This window comes from Hydra vulgaris, chromosome 05, assembly GCF_038396675.1.
Source record: "Hydra vulgaris chromosome 05, alternate assembly HydraT2T_AEP".
Taxonomy (NCBI): Eukaryota; Metazoa; Cnidaria; class Hydrozoa; order Anthoathecata; family Hydridae; genus Hydra; species Hydra vulgaris.
Genome location: NC_088924.1, coordinates 41,308,039 through 41,329,144, shown reverse-complemented (window position 1 = coordinate 41,329,144; position 21,106 = coordinate 41,308,039). Strand labels below are relative to the sequence as shown.

At 26.8% G+C, this 21,106-nt stretch overlaps 1 protein-coding gene across 2 annotated transcripts in view; it reads left to right on the top strand.

The window, feature by feature from the left end:
* The first annotated feature begins 434 nt into the window (after positions 1-434).
* Positions 435-21,106, top strand: part of LOC100213998 (vesicular integral-membrane protein VIP36) — a 37,804-nt gene continuing 17,132 nt past the window's right edge. Inside the window, exons 1-3 of one of the 2 annotated variants that reach the window (XM_065798219.1) lie at positions 435-750; positions 4,327-4,430; positions 8,970-9,084. In XM_065798219.1, coding sequence (XP_065654291.1) covers positions 606-750; positions 4,327-4,430; positions 8,970-9,084 — 364 coding nt within the window. In that variant the 5' untranslated portion in view covers positions 435-605. The remainder of the gene's footprint in view (positions 751-4,326; positions 4,431-8,969; positions 9,085-21,106) is intronic. The other variant, XM_065798220.1, reaches the window with a different exon arrangement.

Sequence of the window (21,106 nt, the reverse complement as noted above, 5' to 3'; positions counted from 1 at the left end):
ACATTTTATTATGTGAGGAAATTAAACAGTTATAAAACAATTTCAAAAAATAGACACTGTCACTGAATTTCATAAAGGCGCCACCAGCTCCGAATTTTTTTGCACGGGGAGCATTCGCTCCCCCTGCACCCCCCCCCCCCTGCAAACGCTTCTGCGTCCGGAACTTTTTTTTATCGCCCATTAAAGGTTAAATGTCTATTACTACTTGTTAACAATGTAAATGGCTAAAAAATAACGCTTATTTTCCTGTTCTCATAAAAAACTTAATATACATGAGAAACGTTGGCAAAACTTTTTATGGTAAAACTTTTTTTTTTCTTTTCTTGTTTTTTTTGGATAAATACAAACGTTGATGGTTCGTAAACACTTTACATATTTACCGCACCTGCCTTGAAACCATCGCCCCCGTCACGTGTTTGATAGATAATTTGATTGATAGTTTTTTTGTTCTGGTACTTGGTTTTGTGAGAAACTTTGTTAAAAATATCAATACTTACATTTGAAGAGATTAAGTTCACACGATCCTTAGTAAAATTAAATTAAAATAAAACTAGCGCTATGTTTTCGTGCCGGTTTCATGTTTTGTTTATTTGACGGCACACAAGATGGCGCTGCTGTTGCTGCTCATAAAATGTGTTATTATAATAGTTTTATGTTTTAAAATATGTTCTTTTGAATCTGATAGCGATGTTAATTTAGAACCAACTGGTTATATGAGAAGAGAATATTCCTTAATTAAACCGTTTCATGGTAAATTTTTTTTTTGAAAAATTTGTTTGAACTATTAAATGCAGACTTTTTCTTTAATTTAACATAAAGAAAATCTTGATTCTCGAACTACTAAGTTTATTTCCTAAATATCATTGAGTGTCATAAATACAGTCTGTATTTATTACTGGTGAATAACTTCAGTATGAACTCTGCAAGTATAAATTTGCATTGATGCTAAGACCATTAAACAAAACTCACTTCATTTGACAATGTTAACATTATTGTAAAATTAAACATGTTGTATACAGTAATATTTATGGTAGCATAAATTTTTAATATTTTCTTAATTTGTGTATTGTGGTGCAGCTCCGTCACTGAAATAGATTAAGTGTTCCAATGTTTCAAATTGTTTAATTCTGTCTATAACATTGATAAAGCAATGAACAGCATCTGTTTTGTGTTTCAGATGATCTGGTATAACACAGTAACTTTGACTATCAAGTTTTTCATATTTTAGAAAATAAACAACAAAGGGGTGCAAAGTTTCTTGGCTGTTGATCCAGTGGAAACTTTGCACTTCATCCTGTATTAGAAAACTATAGTTTTCTGCTAAGTCAAAAAGAACTAAAGCTTGTTTTTCTTTATATTATTTCAGCTTGTCAATATAATAAGTCATGGATTGACACATCAGTATTTTAAAATTTAACAAGCAAATAATTTATATTTACAATTTTAAGTTTAATTTTAGGTAAAATAATGCTTTTGTAACAGGTATTTTGCATCAGGTGCTTTACATCAGGGTTCAATATAAAAAAAACTTTGGTCTGGCTCACTTTGATGGCTAATAACTTTTCGATGAAACTCTCTAATGATTTGTAGCAAATTAAAATCTAGATTTTAGTAGCAAATTCTTTAAAATCACTAAAATTTGGCTGACAAAATTAAAAACCTTAGCTTCCTATTATAAATAAGAATAGAAAGTCAAATTAAATTTTTTTTTTTTTTAAAAGTATCCATTAAAAAACTGAAGTATAAAATCAATTTTGTCCCAAAGTTTTTTTCCACTTTTTTTTCTCCCTATAATGTTGCAAGGATATTCTTTATGATTGCGTGTACTGCTATCCATTTTCATCAGGATTTGATTCAAAATAATCACGAAGCACCTAGACAAGTTGTGTTCCTATTGTGATTAAATATTAATAAAAAAAGGAATTAAGTCTATAGTTTTAAATTAAAATAAGTCTATAGTTATTTAAATTTTAGTTATGCCAAAAAAAAATATTTAAAATATTTTAGCTGTTTCATTTCTTCGCCATCATGTTTTCATTTTTTAGCCAAAAATTAGGCTTTTTGCATTGTCTATTTGTTATAGTATCTGTTATAAAAGTATTTGGTTTATTTAATGAATCTATGTGTTCAATCTAGAGATTTTCTTTAATTATTTAATTTACATATGCCCTAAAAAGTTTATTTAAAAACTTTTAACTTTCTTTGTTTCAACATTTTTCTTCTTAGCAACACTCTAATTAAGTTATTACTACAAATTAAGTTAATTTTAGTAAATTATAAATTGAATTATAACTAAATAAAAAATAAGCTTTTTATTGACGATTAAATAAAAGAAAGGAAAGTTTGAATTATGAAAGAGAATTATGATTAGATTAGAAAAAGAAAGATTAGAAAAAAAGGAAAATTAAAAACATTAAAGGAAGATTTAAAAAAGGAAAAAGGGAAACCTGAAAATTAAAATATCATTAACCTTAACCTTAAACTCAATTTGAAAATTACCAAAGTAAAGTAATTAGATTTTTTAAGAATAATTTAAATGCACCCGCATTGTTTGCTTTGAAAAAAATGACATAAAATGGCAACTAAAAATCTTGATAACTTTTTTGTTTTAGTAAAATTTTAACTATTATTTAATTATTTTATTTAAAATAGAAACTTTTCTTAACACTTTTTATTATTATTATTTTTATTCTGATTCACTCCCAACAAGGCTGTAATCAACCACTATTAAGTTGGGAGTTACTAGAAAGAAAAAAAAAATTTATAGAGCAAGGAAACATTTGACAGAAGACTTAAAAAATTGAAGGTTGTATGAGTCTAGGAAAACATGAAGATAGGAGAGAGTTCCAAAGATTTGAATGAGACTTTGCTGAATGGCGAGTCAAGCAGAAATGAGTTTTAGTTGATGGAGCTAGAGATGTTAGTTCCTTTGAGCAGCAACCATGATAGTATTTGTAGGAAATAATAAGAGGTGCAACTTTACAACGATCGGAAAAAGGCTCAAGCTTAGCAGATAGAGCGGGTTCCGCTTTATCTGCTAATCTAGGGTTACTGCTATCCGCTAATTCAGGTAAACTACATTTGCAATGCATGTTTGGACCTTGTCTAGAAGAGAAAGAGTATCATTAGAAGAACTTTTGCAAATATGACAACAGTATTCTATACAGGGACTAATAAGAGATTTGTAGAGATAGAGAATGGAGTCAGAAGAGAGAAAATGGTGAGCATAGTAAAGAGAAGCAACCTTGGCAGATGCTAATTTAGCAATCGACTGTATTTATGGTTTCCATGAATGGTCAGTAGTAAACGATAGTCCAGGAGATTTCGTAAAGAGAGGAGTCAGTGAGAGGGTTGCCATTTGTTAATATAGGAATGTCAACAATACTGTAATAGTTGTTTGCAGTAAATAACTGAGTTTTTTTGGAGTTAAAATTTACAAGCCACTGTAAGCCCCGATCTGTTACAGAAGTGAGATCAGATTCAAGAGAAGACTTTTTGTCAAGACAGGAGTATAAAGTTGAGTCATCAGCAAAAAGAGCTTTTTTAGATGTTAGGTTTTCAGGAAGATCATTAATGTAGATAAGAAATAAAACAGGACCAAGGATAGGACCTTAAGGCACCCCAGAATTTACTAGAAATGAAAAAGAATCTTGACCTTTGAGGGCGACTTTAATAAAGTGGTTAAAAAAAAAAGGATTTAATAATCTCAAAAGCTTTCCCAGATACAATACCTCTAGCCTCTCCGCCTCCATCTAATACACAATAATGCACGATCAACACTTGTTGATCTCTTTAAGTATTTCATCTTAGTTTAAATAAAAAGTGTCAAGTAATCAACGTTATATATATATAAAATGTATAATATATATCAAGCATAGCAATTTTCCAATAGGTTATACGACTATAATAATTTCCTTATAGTGATATAGTATGTCCATAACACACTATATCATTATAACACATTAGTTTATCTATTTATATTTTTTATATTGATTGTCTCACCTCAGATGATTAACAACTGTAAAGAAAATATATGTGTTCCTAAAGTGAAGACATGGCTATTATTTGTAATCCATGGTTTTATATTCCAGACTTATTCAAACAGATAAATAGTCAATAAAAAAACTCTCAATTACTAATAAATTCTATTTTTTATTTGTTTGAAAAAATAAAGAGAAAATAGATTGTTTTTAAGCTATTTCTGTGAGTTTAGTTGTTATATACTCTTTTTTTTTTGTTACACTAAAAATGATTTTTTTCTTTCAAAAGAAAGAAAAACATTTTAATGCTTATAAATTTCTTTATTCTTAAAAAATCATTTTTTAGCTTTGCAGTATTGGGAAATTCTTGGATCAACAATGGTTTCTGTTGATTATCTTCGTCTAACTCCAGATGAACGAAGCAAAGCTGGATCAGTGTGGAATATCTTGGTATAACTTAATATTGTTCTTATATATAAATTTCTCGAATTGCACTTTATATGACTTCTTTTTTATATCTCTCTTGAAATAGCAATGATGAATCAGAATAATATTTTGAAATATTAAAAACCATCCTATAAATTTTTCCACTCTCCTTTGATCGCTGTGTATGTAAAGGTTTGTGTGTGTTCATATATATATATATATATATATATATATATATATATATATATATATATATATATATATATATATATATATATATATATATATATATATATATATATACAGGGCTCGAATTAAGCGTATTGCGATTGCCAATTGTGATTACTTTTCGCACCTTCGCAATTAGTTTTTTCTTAAAATTTGTTTTTTCGCGATCTTTCTTTTTTTCGTGATTATTCTTTTTTTTATTTTAGAAGATTGATACTCTATTCGTGAATATTTAGTGTTCTTTTACAGTATAAAATTGCAGTGACTTCTGTAACGATAATTTTTTTTTTTTAAGCGGAGCATAAAGTAATAGAAAGAAAAATAAAAGATTTAGAAAATCAGTTAGCAAAAATGTTCAAATGCAGGAAAAAGACCGATTGTTTAAGGAAGGAAAAATTTATAATAAAAAAACAATTAAATACCTATTTGAATCAAGAAATAAAAGATTTTGATTGAAAAAGAATTAAAAGTTAATTGATTGAAAAGTCACTTTCTTAACTTGAATTCTCAAGGCCTTTATTCCGATTTAGCTCATTCATTATGAACAAATTTAATGATATTTTTATAAGTTTATTTTGCGAAGAATAGTGGAAGGCAATATAGACTCTAAACAGTTATTAAAAAAAACTTTAAAGTTTGTTAGTACACTTGCTAATTTTAAATTAATAGCAATAAATGGATGCAAATAAGGACCACAGATGCAGATTATCTACAGTTAAAAAGTGGGAAAAACATTTTAATTGCGAGTTAGAATACGATTTAAATAGAAATGAAGATATAAGATTAAGATGCAGTTTATGTAAACAATTTGAAAAACGGATAAGTCAAACAAAATCGTTTTCCATGATCTGGATCAAACCAGGAACAATATCAATAAAAAAAGATTCACTGGCATCGCACTTAAGCAGTGCGCAACATAAAGAGGCTACGCGAATTCATCAACAAACAACATTAGGTTCAGTTTCATTATCTAATCATGTTATTCATAATATTCCAATCGGGTGTGGTTTACGTAAAATAGCCGTAAAAGACGCTAACTTGTTACGGAAAAAGTTTAATATTGCATATTACTTGGCAAAACGAGAGCGTCCATTCACAGATTATCCTTATTTGATTGCATTAGAAAAGACTGGCCGTTAAATAACTTTTATAACTGGCCATTAAATGTGAATGATGGAACTTTTGGCGATAAAGCTATTGGTGAAGTTGTTGAACATTTTTCTGAATTTTTAATTGGTAGGATGTGATTTGAATAATATACTTCATGAGTGGATCATTTTAAAAGCATACGTGTTTCCCATCATAAGTAACAATCCAAATGAGTATTATTTGAAAATTTGGGGAAATGTTTTTTCCAAATCAAATTTGGTCAAAGAATGCCAAAATATTTTTGATATTTTTGAACTATTTTTAATTTGTCCTTTTACAAATGCGAAAGTAGAACGAATGTTTTCATGTATGAATTGTGTAAAAAATGACTGGAGAAGCTGACTTAGATGAGATCTCTTAGAATCTCTACTTCGGATAAGTGAAGAAGGTCCTAAGATTGACAAATTTGAACCTGATACTGCTATGGACAAGTGGTATAATGATAAAGTTAGACGATTGTCAGCAAATTTTCATCGTTATCTGGATAAAAGAAAGTCAGGAAAAACAGACATTGATCTAGCGACAGTTACAATATCGGATTTAGAAGAAAGTGAAAGCGAGGAAGAAAATTTAATTTTCTAAGCATTAAACTAGTGAAATGATTACAAAACGATCAAAATATTTATGATTAACATCTAATACTTTTTCTATTAGCAATCAAAAAAAGTATTAGATCGTAAAAGATTCTATTGTTTAGACACATTTTTTTCTTTCGCTTTATTTTATTGAATGAAAAAAGTGAACGCTAACTTTTATTAAAAAATACTTTGAATGAAAAAGCAATAGATAGAAATATCATGGGAATTTGATAAGGTTACTTAGATAAGAAAACTTACTTAATAAGAATTTAATTATCATTCTTGTTTGTGATTGTGCGAGTTTTCGTGAAAATGTTAAGTTTTAACATTTTATCACGATAATGTTTTTGTCATATTTAATAGTTTTTTATAACTGTTTCAAATTTATAAATTGTTTTGTTAGAGTTTTAAATAATTTTTTTTACTGTTAAAAATTTATAGAAAATGAAATATTCTAGTTGTTTTAAACAGTTTAAAATATGTAAATAAAATAGAAAATGAAATAATTAAAAGAAGATTATATCAAGTTCATTGATTTTACAAAAATACAGCCGTTAGATTTAATGCAATATAATAATAGTAATAATGTAAATTATAACTAAAGCTACTTTTCGACCGCTGAACGTAAATGTTATGACATCTTATGCAAAAATAAGACTTATATATGTTATTATAAATAAGTTAAAATAAATAATGCCCCTCCCCTCCGGCGGGAGTGGAGGAGGGGTTATGAGCAACAAAAAAATCGCGATTAGATTTTTTTACATTAATTCGAGCCCTGATATATATATATATTTGTATATATATATATATATATATATATATATATATATATATATATATATATATATATATATATTTATTTATATATATATATATATTTATTTATATATATATATATATTTATATATTTATATATTTATATATATATATATATATATATATATATATGTATGTATGTATGTATATATATATCAAATCAAATCAATATATTTTCACTTTAATAATAACTGTATATATATACAGTTTACAAACAGTTATAAACTGATAACATGTAAAGACCTATGATGGTATAAATTATAGTATAATTATTGTATAAATTAATATACATATATATATATATATATATATATATATATATATATATATATATATATATATATATATATATATATATATGTATATATATACATACATACATACATACATACATACAAACATAAAAACATACATACATACATACATACATACATACATATACCGTAAAATCGCTTAAGTTCGGTCACCATATAACTTCGTTCATTTAAGAAAAAATATATCAAAAGCATGCAAAACTCAAATTTTACAAACTAATTTTTCCCAAACAAATATTTTTTATTTTACAGACATATATAAACTTAAATGTTCTCAAAATGACTAAAAAATCTGGCAAGTTCTTCGCAACTAAATATTATTTCCAGTCATTAATCAAAAGCGATCGCTCCTGCTTCCTGACCAAACCTGAAACTTTCAATCAATATCATGTTAAAACTTTCAATCAATATCATGTTAAAACTTTCAATCAATATCATGATCAAATTTTTTTTATCAATGTCATACTTAAAGGTTTTATCAATATTAATAAGTTTTTTATCAATATTGCTAAAGCTTACAATAATAATTGCTTTCCATTTAAAAAAAGTAGATACAATCATTTTTTTTATTTAAGGAATAATGTCATATTGATAAACATTTAGATTACTTTAAATGAAAATATTTTGCTTTAAAAACATTTTATCATAAAACTTTTTAAAATATATGATATTCAGATATATAAGATTCAGTTAAACCAAGATTCAGTTAAAACAAGGTTAAGTTAAAACAAGGTTAAGTTAAAACAAGATTCAGTTAAAACAAGGTTGAGTTAAAACAAGGTTAAACTCATTAAATAGTTTAGAGAGTAATGAAAAAAGTTCTTGAGAACACCTTTGTAAAACTATGAAAAGAATGTTGTCCACAAGGAGGAATTAAAGGCAGAGGAAAAAAAGATTATCAAAAAGTATCTAGAACTTAACTTTTAATATAAAATAAATAATGATAAAATAATAATAATGGATCTTAACATTAAACAATAGCTTTTTGCATCTGATTTTTGCAATGATAAAATGACACTTTTTTACTTGAGAGTTGGACTCTGTCATGAGAAATAGCTTGGTCAATTTGATCATAAACAACACTAAAAATATTTCAGCCCTAAGTAGAAGAGGAGCAACAAAGAACAAATTGCATGGTAATTCAGTGACAAGATGCTAATTGAATGGTAATTTAGTGATGAGGTACTAATTGAAAGGTAATTCAGTGATGAGGTAATTTAAAAAAAAAAAAATAGTCAGAAGCTTTACAGCAAAACATGTATTTTAATATTTATAATTGATATGTAAGGTGAATTAAAATAAATAATATATTTCAAAATTGCTTAATGTTTTTTGATCCATTTCACTCTTATGTGTGTATATGTAAAAAGACATTACATAGGCTTGATAATTTAAGCTAATAATTAATTTAATAATTTCTTTTCTGTTGCTTTTTAGTACTAGATATAACATAAATATTAAATTTAAAATTTCAGCCATGTTATATACGCAATTGGGAGATACATATTAACTTTAAAATTCATGGCCATGGCACTCGTTTGTATGGTGATGGATTTGCATTTTGGTATTCAAAAGAACGTGCTCAGCCAGGTGATTTTAGGCTTTGATTCATTAATTAATTTTTTTTTTTTTGGATTTTTAATTCTTTTAACGTATGCAAGTTAAATAACAAAATAAAAACTATCTGACAATAGCAATGTAATTTTAGGAGTTGGATGTCATTGTTATTATTGTTAGTTAAAATATATTTATCAGTGCAGTTTGACTATGCGTTTAGTTGAGCATTTTCATAATAAAAACTATTCTTTTCCTAAATAATCAGAGCTTTTTGTGGTAGCTTTTAGACAATTTTTTAGTAAAAAAGGTTAGGAGTTACCCACCAAATCTCTGCTATTACTGCATTTGAGTTCTTTCTCTGTGTAGTGGTCATATTTATCAATGTTTGTGTTTTTAAAAAATGTTCAAGATAGGGTTGTAGTAACAATACTTAAATGTACTTATTCTATAAATTAAACTTACTTGGCCTCTAGTAAATAAAAACGTAACATGTTAAACAAAAATAAAGCAGCAAACTGTTAAAATGCCTTAATTTTATCAAAGTACCCTTTTCTCACTACACGTAACTAGTGCACTATGAAAAAAAAAAATTCTTAGATACGTTGCTAAGGACTAAATTATAATCGTTTAGTTACTGCTTCATATGGTGATGCAAACAGAAAATCAAAAAAAAAACAGTTTATAAAAAGATATTTTAAAGTGTGTACCTAGTGGTACAATTGACTTAATTGTACATTAAAAAAAATTTGAGTGATTCAGGTATATTACAACTACTATAATCATGATCATCATGAACCACATAATAAAATGACAAAAGAAGACACAAGAAATCACATTAAAAAATATCCTTAATAACAAAGCCACTGTTCTCATAGGCACTCAAATAAATTTTATCCCCGATGTAATTTGAATAAGTTTAAAAAGTTGTATGAAGAATATAAAATTGAGAAAAATGGTGAAAAATGTGAATCATATAACTTGTTTAAACATGTTTTTAAAGAAACTAGTTATAAGTTTAAAACTTATAACTATAACTTTAACTAAAACTGGACACGTGTAAAGCTTATGATATTTTTATATTACAAATTAAACAAGATATAAGAAAGATAAAGAACAGCAGATATTACTCCAGCAACAATATGAAACAATATGCAGATTTAGGTTACATGAAAAAAACAAATCAATGCTTCTAGCAGTATTAGAGTTTTAGTATTTAATTTAGAGCAAGTTCTAGATACTTCAGCTCTCTCTCTCTTTCTCTCTCTACAAATGTTTTATTTTTATTTTAGGTTTTTGTCAATATTTAATTTCAGGCCTTGTTTTAAATAAAAAAGTGCTTAACGCATTAGCTTAACGCGATATTTGATGTCATAGGCTTATCTTTATTTTTTTTATATTCATTAAGTGTTTTAACTACCGCAATAAATAAATGACCGCGAACTGGTTTAATTTTACAATTAACTCAATTAACTAAAACAATGTATAAATGTTGTAAATGTAAATATATTATGAAAAGTTTGTTGTGTTTTCAATTGTTATTTTAATATCAAATTTAGTTCAATATTATGAAGTAAAATATATATATATATATATATATATATATATATATATATATATATATATATATATATATATATATATATATATATATATATATATATATATATATATATATATATATTATATATATATATATATATATATATATATATATATATATATATATATATATATATATATATATTCATTATTTCTAAAAATTGTAATAGCGTTATTTAATAAAAAAAACAATTATTTTTTATTTTTTAAAACTTCGGGAGTAAACAAAAAATATTAACATATTGATAAAGGAAAACCTTTGTTAATTACTTGAACAGCGATTTTGTTTTGACTAGCAAAGAATAAGTTAGGTTTTTAAGATATTACGTATATTAGGTATATTTATGTTGCTCAGCGTTTTCACTTGCGTTATAAAAAACATTTTAAAAAGTTTAATGCCTGTTTTGAGCATATTTTTGCACTTAGTTAGATCGCGTTCGCCAGGAATTTAATGAATAAATGTTTTACGTTACCTTATAAATGTTTTACATTTAAACAAATCACAAAAAAACACAGCTATAGAGAATAATCGTTTTTAACAAATAAATTTTTTTTTTTTGAATTTTATTAAACAAAAAAAAAATTAAATTACATAAAAAAGTTTTAACTATGCAAACTCTTTTGTTAATAATTCTCAAAACAAAAAACAAGCTTAGAGTCAAAATCAAGCTTAATGAATTCATTTATCTGTATAAACTTGAATATATATATATTTTTTAATTACATAATTAGTTCGCGAAGACTATCTGTTAAAGATCATCGTCACTATCAATGTCCTCCGTATAACTTGTTTCGATTAGTTGATCGAAATCTGCTAAGTTTTTTGAACTACTTTTTTTTCTGCAATAGCAGTGACACATTTTCGGCGTTTTTGCGTGTACTTGGCGAGAGAACGCTCAATTATATTATCATAGTCTTCTTCTGACCAAAGACTATGGTTTCTAAGAATTACGACACAATCAGCAAGTGCTTCGATTCACGATTTACAAGATTTAAAATTATTTCAAGTCTAACAACTTTACTTGGATAAATATTTAATTTAATAAGCCAAAAATATAATATTTTTTTTTGCTTTTAACTAAAACGGAATCGATTGACAATGAAACAAAAAAATTTAACTAATTTATAAACCCTTACACTGTTGGCTACTCCATCTTCATTTTTGCCTTCATTTTCTAATTGAATTGTATGCTGATGAGTTGCTCCTGACAAATGTCTACAAACACTATCTTTTTTAACATAATTCGTGCCATTTATAAACCGCAGAGCAGCTGCCCTCATGGCACCATTGGTTTTGGATAAGATTTTCTGTTGATGAAGCTTACATAAACTACATATGATTTTAATGACATAAATCTTCCCTTTTTCAGTGAGTGTTTCAATTTAGAAAAACATCGGCAAAGTCCCAGGACTCAAAAGTTTTCAAAGTAATTTTTTGGTTCTTCAAAATACAATCCATTATTGAACTTCAAACAATTTGGAGAGAATAAAAATATACTAGGTTTTGATATTCTAGTTTGTCTTATTTTATATAGAAAAATACATAGTCATTAGTAAAGAATAAAGACTGTCATTAAACTAAAACATGCCTTAGTTTTAAATTAATGGAGTCGGCAACGTGCGCATGCATAATGAAACCTCCGTTGTATAAATATATTTAACGTAATATTCGTGTCATCAGCGGATGTTATAGTCTACTCGTGATGTCTTTAACTTTATAATATAACTTGATTTATGAAAAAAAAAAGTTTATTGAATCGCACGCAGTTAAACAAATTGTCTTCTTTCAAAAATTTTGAGTAACAGGTAACTTTCTTTTCTTATGTACAGGCCCCGTCCCCCTGTATATGTTAAAGTTAAAGGTATCCATATACTTTTAACTAATAAAAAAAGCAAAGAGTAAGAATTAATGAAGAATTAATTTTATGTAAATTAAAAATAAATTATTCATATACTGGCACATTTTTTTAATATCTTGAAAAAATAATTTCATATTTTTGTTTTCAGAGATTACAGAATATAAATGTTTTTTGTAATATTGATTTGTATTGAGTTTTTTTACTGTATTTTTTATTAAAATCATCTGCAAAAAATATTTAGCTAAGGATTGGCACACTTTTTTCATTTTGTAAAATATTTAGATAAAAGGTTAGCGTAAAATTACGTTGAATATAATTGTTATAAACAGATAAGAAAAATCATTGCAATAAAAAGTTACAACAATTATTTTTAACGTAACTACTTTCAAACTTTTGTAACAAATATTTTTACATATCGTCATTCAAAAGTTAATGTGGTTCTTTTAAAAATTAATTGCTTCTTTTTCAATTATCTTACCGATAATTGAAAAGTTAAAAAATGATAAAAAGTAGCTTAACCAAAATCGTTCTACGCGTATGTAAAAATCACTTAAGGCGTACGTAAATCGCTCTAGGCGTAACGGTTTAAAACAAGGCCGTAATTTGACCATTAGAGACTGAGGACAATAAAAGTGCTGAATGCTATATGTGGCATGAGACAATTAATAGAGAAAGATCTAATGATATAGTATCTTGCCTGTACCAAAAAATTTTAAATTTGCCTAACAATGTTATCACTTACAAATAATAGACCAAAAATTTTTACTGTCAGAGCACACTCATTTGGAGTGTGATGTTGATCATGCAAAAATAGAAAGAGCGAAAAAATATTCCAACAGTCCTATAATGATACCAAAAGACATCAATTTGTTAAGACAGTAAAGGTAAGAACCATTTAAAGTTATTGAAATAAAACATTAGCACATCTTTTAGTTTTAAGTAAGCCCTTTATATATAGTTTAGATATAAACACTTTTGTAAGTATTTCACTGGCTAAGAAAGCAGTAGATGCTGATCGGAATAAAGTAAATTAGTTTCATATAAGATGGGTTCAATAAAAATCTATGGTCATTTGCAGTTTAAGTATAGTCTCAATCCAGAACCATTTAGATTCTTAGACCTTACACAGTGTGGTAAAAGAGTTAAACCAAAAAGTAGAAATTATATACTACAGAATTAACCAATTGTTATACAAGACCTACACCTATCAACCCCCCCCCCCCCCAAAAAAAAAAAAAAAAAAAGAAGCAATAAACAAACAAGGTTTGTTGAGTTTATTACTGTTGATACATGAAGACTGCAAAAACAAAAATAGATAAAATTCTATTTACTTAGCTTTAACCAAAAATTAAAACATTCAAAAATGCTGCTAAACTGACTTTAACAGTGGTTCAAAGTTAAACAGTGGTTTAACTTTAACATAAGTGGTTCTTTAACCGTTAGTTGTTTTATTTTTGCTTTTATTGTATTTTTATTTAACATTGTTAAGTTTTAGAAAGTGCTAATTTCATTGTTTTCATTATTTCATTAATTATAAATTACTTAAAAGATCAGTTTAATGTTTTTAATTAACTTTTAATATACTATGTTGATTTATTCTAAAATAATTATATTTTTAAAACTTTTTTAAAACACAGTATTTTTTGGCAACATTTATTTTTTTAAATTATCAACGAATAAAAATTATAAATGAAAAAAACTCTTACAATTTTTATTTTTTGAAATGTTGATAAGTAAAAAAAAAAATGTTTGCAAAAAATTCTTTATTTTTGACTTGAAATCTTTTGAAAAACTTTTGTATTATGGATTAATATTTTAATTCATTCAAGGTTATTAATTACAATCATAAATTAATAAATGAAAGGCTCATAAGCCAAACTCCACTTCTTGCAAATTCCTTAGTTTCGATAATTTCTAAATCGGCACTTTAAGAACTCCTAGAAAAATCATTTTTTTAATTTATATTTTTGGTTTAATTTTTTTTTTTTTAAGGTATTATCATTATTTTTGGTATTAAATACCAAAAACATGAATAAAAATTAATTTTTTTTAAATGAGTTCTTAAGTGACGATTTAGAATTGATCTAAACTAAGAAATTTGCAAAAAGTGAAGTAAAGTGGTTTGGCTTATAAGCCTTTCAAATGTATTTCGTTCAAAATAGTGTTTTTCATTGCATGCTAAGCCTTTAAACTTATTTTTCTGAAAGTTCATAAAATGTACATATTAGCTTCTTTCTGATATGTACATATCATATCTGTTGAATGATCCACATATATATTACACTGTAGCATTTATAGATATGTGTTTGTCTACTTTTTCTTTCCCACCTTAATTCATACAGTTTATTTGCAAAAAGTTGATTTAGCAACATTATCTTCTTATTATACATGGTTTTTGTACTGAAGCCACCAGCAGCATTTCTATTTCAGTTCGACCTCAGAATCAGACCTCATGTGACGTGTCATTCGAGGATGATGTATATCATACAAGAATGATATATGTCATATGAGAATGCTGTATGTCATATGAAGATTACATATGTTGGACTATAAGTATGACAAAACCCTCAGAATTAGGAAAAATAAGGTTGTCAAAAATTGCTGGTAGAAAACCCTTTTAGGTTGGCAAAAAATTTGAAACAGGCTTTGGCAAAAGTGCATAAAATTGGCAGAAAATCAAATGCTGAGTCAATTTTTTTTTCAAACTTTGTAGTTTAAAAAAAATTATAAAAGAATGAAAGTTTTGCCAATTTTATTTAAATTGATTGTTTTACAATTTAAAAGGTTTGTATCTGGAATTTAAATAGAGCGTTTGTTTTGCTTTATTTTCGTTTGTTTTGTTTTATTTTCAATATTTTATTTGGAATTTAAAAAAAAAAAAAAAAATTTAATTTTTTTTTTGTATGTTATCTATTGAATCATGGTCTGCAAACATGTCACATTTTTTACTTTTTGATTTTATTTCAAAAATGTTCCTCGTGTGTGGAATCTATGATATTTTGTAAAAATCAGACATGTACCATAGCACAGTGAGCCATAAAGACCGCCAGGTTCAACTTTTCCCCACCTCTAATTTTTTTTCATATTAAGACAAGTGCTGGTTAGATATGTTATTTTTTTGTATTGGACAAATCTAAAGTCAATCAAAAGTAACATAAAAACTTATTTTTTTACCTTTTTTACCCCCCTTCAAGTGATAAAGTTATCCCCTTTATGATGATATTACCTCCTTTCAAAAAAAAAAAAAATTTAAATTAATCTTTCATTATCCTCCTTAAAACAGGCATTACTTTTTCTTACTAATCTTAAATTGAAGTGATTTAAACTCCTTTTACACTATTATAACAATAGATAAAAGAAAAAAAATACAATAAATGCAACAAAAATAACACATCTACTTTTATATTACAATATTTACATTTTATCTAAGCAAAAAGTTGCAACAGTAGATTTCAATCTTTTAGCATAATCTTTATGCTCAATCCTTCGCTTGTATTGAGACTAACTTGGTTTGAAAGCACTATGAACAGCTTCTCCAGTCTGTTCAGCATATGATCCCAAAGAACAACAATTAAACTTTACAAATGGAAGAATATGACAGACAACTATATGGACTTTCCAGGTAACCTTCAGCTCTGTATTTAAATGCATCTTTGCATACTGCTGTAGGTCACAAAATGATACTTTAAACTCTTCAATAGCTGAAGAAGCAATGCTGCCTAATTCGTATCCAAAGGTGCACTTTTTAACCTTTTCAAACTTTCTGAGGCAATGAACTATAGGCAATAAATTAGTTTGAGATGCTAACACATCTCTCTCTAAAATATCTATTTTTTCCAGAAGTTTATTGGAATTGTTCCCATCAAAGCCTATCCCATGATAACCTCGAAGTAAGATATAATGTTCTTTGAGCCAGTTTTTAAAAAGAGGCCAATGATCTAAAAGTAGTCTACCAAGTAATGTCACAATCCCCATAAGAAAATGTAACTCTGGTGGAGGGACTAAGTGATTAGTTTCATCTTCAGCATTTTTGTCTAAATAAACGAGACGAGGACTAATAACATTTTTAAAATCTTTCATCTCTAACCGCTTTGCTCCATTGTCAACAAATAAGTTGTACCAATGATCAATAGAAACTAACGTTCTTGGAGCACCACTTTCTAGGGAACATTCGCCTTCGCACCACAAGCAGGCATATTTACCTGAATGAGAAGACAAACCAAAGATGCTGTTAGCCCATATTAAGTCAAACGCAAGGTGATATGTAACATTATCCAGATTTAATCTACTCAAGATTTTCTGCAAATTTCCATTGTATTCACAAACATCTTTAACAATAGCAAGAATAAAACACCTTTTAACTCCACTGTCAATGTAAATCTCATTTTTATCAATTTTATCAAAGACATTTACAATTACTTTAAGAAATCCTTGACCTCCATCAATTGATATACGTATCATACTGGAGAGAGGATCCATTCCTCTTTCAATTAAAATACTAAGAATAAATTCAGAAGTGTCATAGATAAATACTACATGTCTTGTTACAATTTCATCATTCCAAATAAAGTTCTCTTGTTCTATTTTATATTTAGATTCAATTTCTTCTTGTAATGATGTCATCATACTAATTACATTATTCTCCACAACAGTAGATGATCCCAGATTCTTACGGAGACTTGATATCAGTTTTTTTGTTTTATTTTTTGTCAATTCCAAAACAGAAGTTAATTCCATCACTGTTTGAAATGATATCTGATTAAAAAACTTTCTAGAAGATTTATTGTCTTTAGTTCCGACAGTTAAAGTTAACGGATTTCCACCTTAAAGATAAAGTATAATTAATTATATGTATCTTTAACCTACCCCTACTTTAAATTTACATTGCAAACATTTTGAAAAAATTGTTAGCAACCTATACAATTGCTTAGTTACAAAAGCCTCATATCTACTGAGTGTTTTATATGTGCATTTAAGTTTTATCTGAACATATAAACCCTTTTTAATTATTTAAAAATGAAAATAAAAACTTAAACACCTGTAGATATTTTAAAGGACTGGCCTCTCTCAATGTCTTCTCGCTTCATTTTGTTTTTTATTATGCCTGAAGCAACTTGCTCACATGATGTGGGATCAAGAGTTTCTGCCAAATTAATTAAATTCAAAACAGACTGACTAGAACAACAGTTGTTATGACATCCTGAAGAATAAAATTTACTCTTAAATTAATATACGCCTAAAGGCTTTTTATTAAAGTTTATAAATGAATATTTGATAACTTTTTATTTACTTATCAAGTAACTTATAAATTTTTAACCTCTTGCAAGGAGAGTAAAGCAGCAGCTGCACATATTTTTTTTCAGAGATTCAACATCTTTTGTATTAACATGAGATGATTGTATAATATCACTAAGCTCAGTACTACGTCTAATTCTTGGTCTGTCAACCTAATTCAAAATAGCACTTAATAAAAAATCTATATGTTTATATGTATTAATCATTTAACTTAAGTAAGTTTAAAGTCATATACCTGAGAAACTTTACTTATCCAGTTTGAAAGATAAGTGTTTGATACCTTTTCCAGCAAAAAGATGTTTCTTCTACAACTTGAACAAATTACATCCGGACAGACATTAAACTCTGCATTGTACTCAGGCCAAATTAACTCCTTGCTTTTATTTGCTACAGATGGTTGTACTTTTACTAAAGATTTTGAATATTTATCTTTTTTTTCCAAACAGACTGCACAAACAGACTGTTTTAAATCAGCCATCTTTACCATATGTATATTTTTTTACTTGAATCATTTCAAAACTATTAAAGAAAAAGAAGCCGAGAATGGCGGATTGCATTATTTTTAAGACTAAATTTTTAGGTTTTTCTAATTTTTAATACTTAAAATACTAACTCTTCTGATCGACTTTAGATTTGTTCTATACTTGAAAAAGACTTACAAAAACTCCATTTACTTTTAAAAAAAAAAATTAGAGGTGGGGAAAAGTTGAACCTGACGGTCTTTATGGCTCACAGTGATAGTACATTATGGCATCAACAAGTAGGTGATTTTCACATGATCTGTAAAAACAACTCATGCATTGCAGACATGTTATTTTTACAGACCAATTAACACATTTCATTTTTTGTGAGTTTTCATCTAGTATAAATCATGTCCGACAGTAATGATATAATAGATATTGACAGAGAAAATAAAAAGTTGAAAAGGCGCAATTACATTCATCAGGAATAAAAGTTTCATATATTTTCTTCAGAAGATATTTCAAAAAAAAATTTTGCTTTGGTTGACCCCAAACAAATGTTTGCAATAAATGCAAAAAATTAAGCTGCAAAATTAAGTCACTTTTTATTGAATTAAAATGCTAAAAAGGCTGCTGTAATAGAAATAATGGTCCACAAAAAGAGAGCCAAAATTTTTTACCAAGAATTGAAAACAATAAAAGAAAATACAAGGATTCAACTGCTGTATTGTTTTATGACTTTATGCAAAGCATGGCCCTTCCAAACATTCCTGTCCATGAAACCCATAAGGGGTATTCATTCTTTGAATCTAGGGGTATTCATTTTTTGAATCCATGATGTTAGGGGTATTTTGAATCCATAATGTTAGGGGTATTTTTGAATCCATAATGTTAAAAATGAGCGAACAAAGTTCTACATATACAATGAAAAACACAGGAGAAAGTCTTTAGATTTTCTCAAGGTTTGCAAATTGATTCTTGGTTATTTGAAGAACAAATTGCCATTAACAGCAAAGAACCTTATTTTATTTAGTGATTCATGTGGTGGACAGAGCAAAAATCATACGTTAATAAGATTTTTAAGGTATGGTCAAGCAACAAAGTCTTTCAAAAACATCACAACTTATGTTTCAATCAGGGTTCATTCATTTTTATTCTGCGATTAAGAATTTAAAAACATAAATAAAATATAGCAAAATCATTTGCTAAAAAATATAATCTTTTTTGTACTAAAAAGAAGAAAATAAACTTTTTAATCTAAATTTAATAGTTCAGTAAACTAAAGATTGACAGGTTTGTTTTTATATAAATCTTGTGCAGATCTTTAGTTTACTGAATATTAAATTTAAATTAAAAAGTTTATTTTCTTCTTTTTAGTACAAAAAAGATTATATTTTTTAGCAAATGTTTTTGCTATATTTTATTTTATTTTTAGTCTTTACATTGAGTTACAATATTTAGCGATGCATTTGTCAAGACATTTGTAATTAAATCGAGCTTTTTAGCCTTATTAAAAAAATGTAGTTTTTTCTAGTTAAAGGAACGAAATTTTTTTTTTTAAAGGATAGAAATTTTTCATATATAATATAGAAGTAAAATAGAGTAACAAATATTTCATTTGCTTTGCGCATCTCATCCTTCCACTTTTGTAGTATGTTTTTATATCATTCTTAAACAAAATTATGTTGTAAGTTGCATGTAGTTTTAGTCTTTTTATGTTAGCTCATTAAAAATTGTTTTGACTGTATCGAGAATAGATTAGGAAGACTGGATTTAATTTAACAGCGTCAGCATTTCCATAGATAATTTCTTCTTTCATGCCGATGTCATTTAAAAGCCTTAAGTTTCCAGGTGTTTTACAGTATGAAACAAAATGTGTAATTTGAAAATCAATTACAAAGTTAAGGTAGTAGTGAAAATCAATTACAAAGTTAAGGTAATCGTCATGCTTAAAATAATTCTTGAATATCACTAAACTTTACAAGATCTGTTTCGACTCAATTAACCCCTTAAGGACCAGCCCTGAGATATCTCGGGTCATGCTATATCATCCAAAAAAACCGAACCCGAGATAACTCAGGCGGTCACATATTTTACGTTTCATTATGTATTAGCCGAAATAATTCGTGAAAATAATCTTGTAACAATATTATTATATTAAATCTATTTTAATATTTTACTAATATGTATCATTTTTACATTTTTTTGAATTAAAAAACGACATATTTATGTATAAAAATAAAGTTTATTTTTAAAACAGACTTTTTTTTTATTCTTAATATGTCAATATTTAAGTTCTAGGCATAAAAAAAAAATTGATTTTTTTGGTGCATTTATTTGAAAATCAGTCCTTAAAGGGTAAACACTGATGAAGATGAATTTATTAAGTTTAACATGAATTTTGTAATTCTGTTTACATGTTGCATATTTGACGTTCTGGTGTCACAATTTTAAGTACTAATTCCTTGATGTCCTTCAAACCATGCTAAGGTATTCTTATCAAAATTTCTGAGAAATTATTTTTATCAATATTGTTACAACCATCGGTAAAGCATTTTCAGAGAGTCTTACATACCACAAAGTCTTGTAGAGTTTTACCAACCATTAATGTAATATTATTTGTTGTATCGATCTGATACATTTTATCATTTACACCATCTTGAATGTCTTTGATTACAAATTTTTGCTTAGCTTCTTTTGAAAGGTATGAAATCCAATTTTCTTTAGGTTTGTCACCTGAATGATATTTTTAGCAATAGGGTAGTTCCATATGAAATCATCCAAAAAATAATATTTTCAACACCCTTACGTCTCAGAATGTTCATTTTTACCTCACTTGCA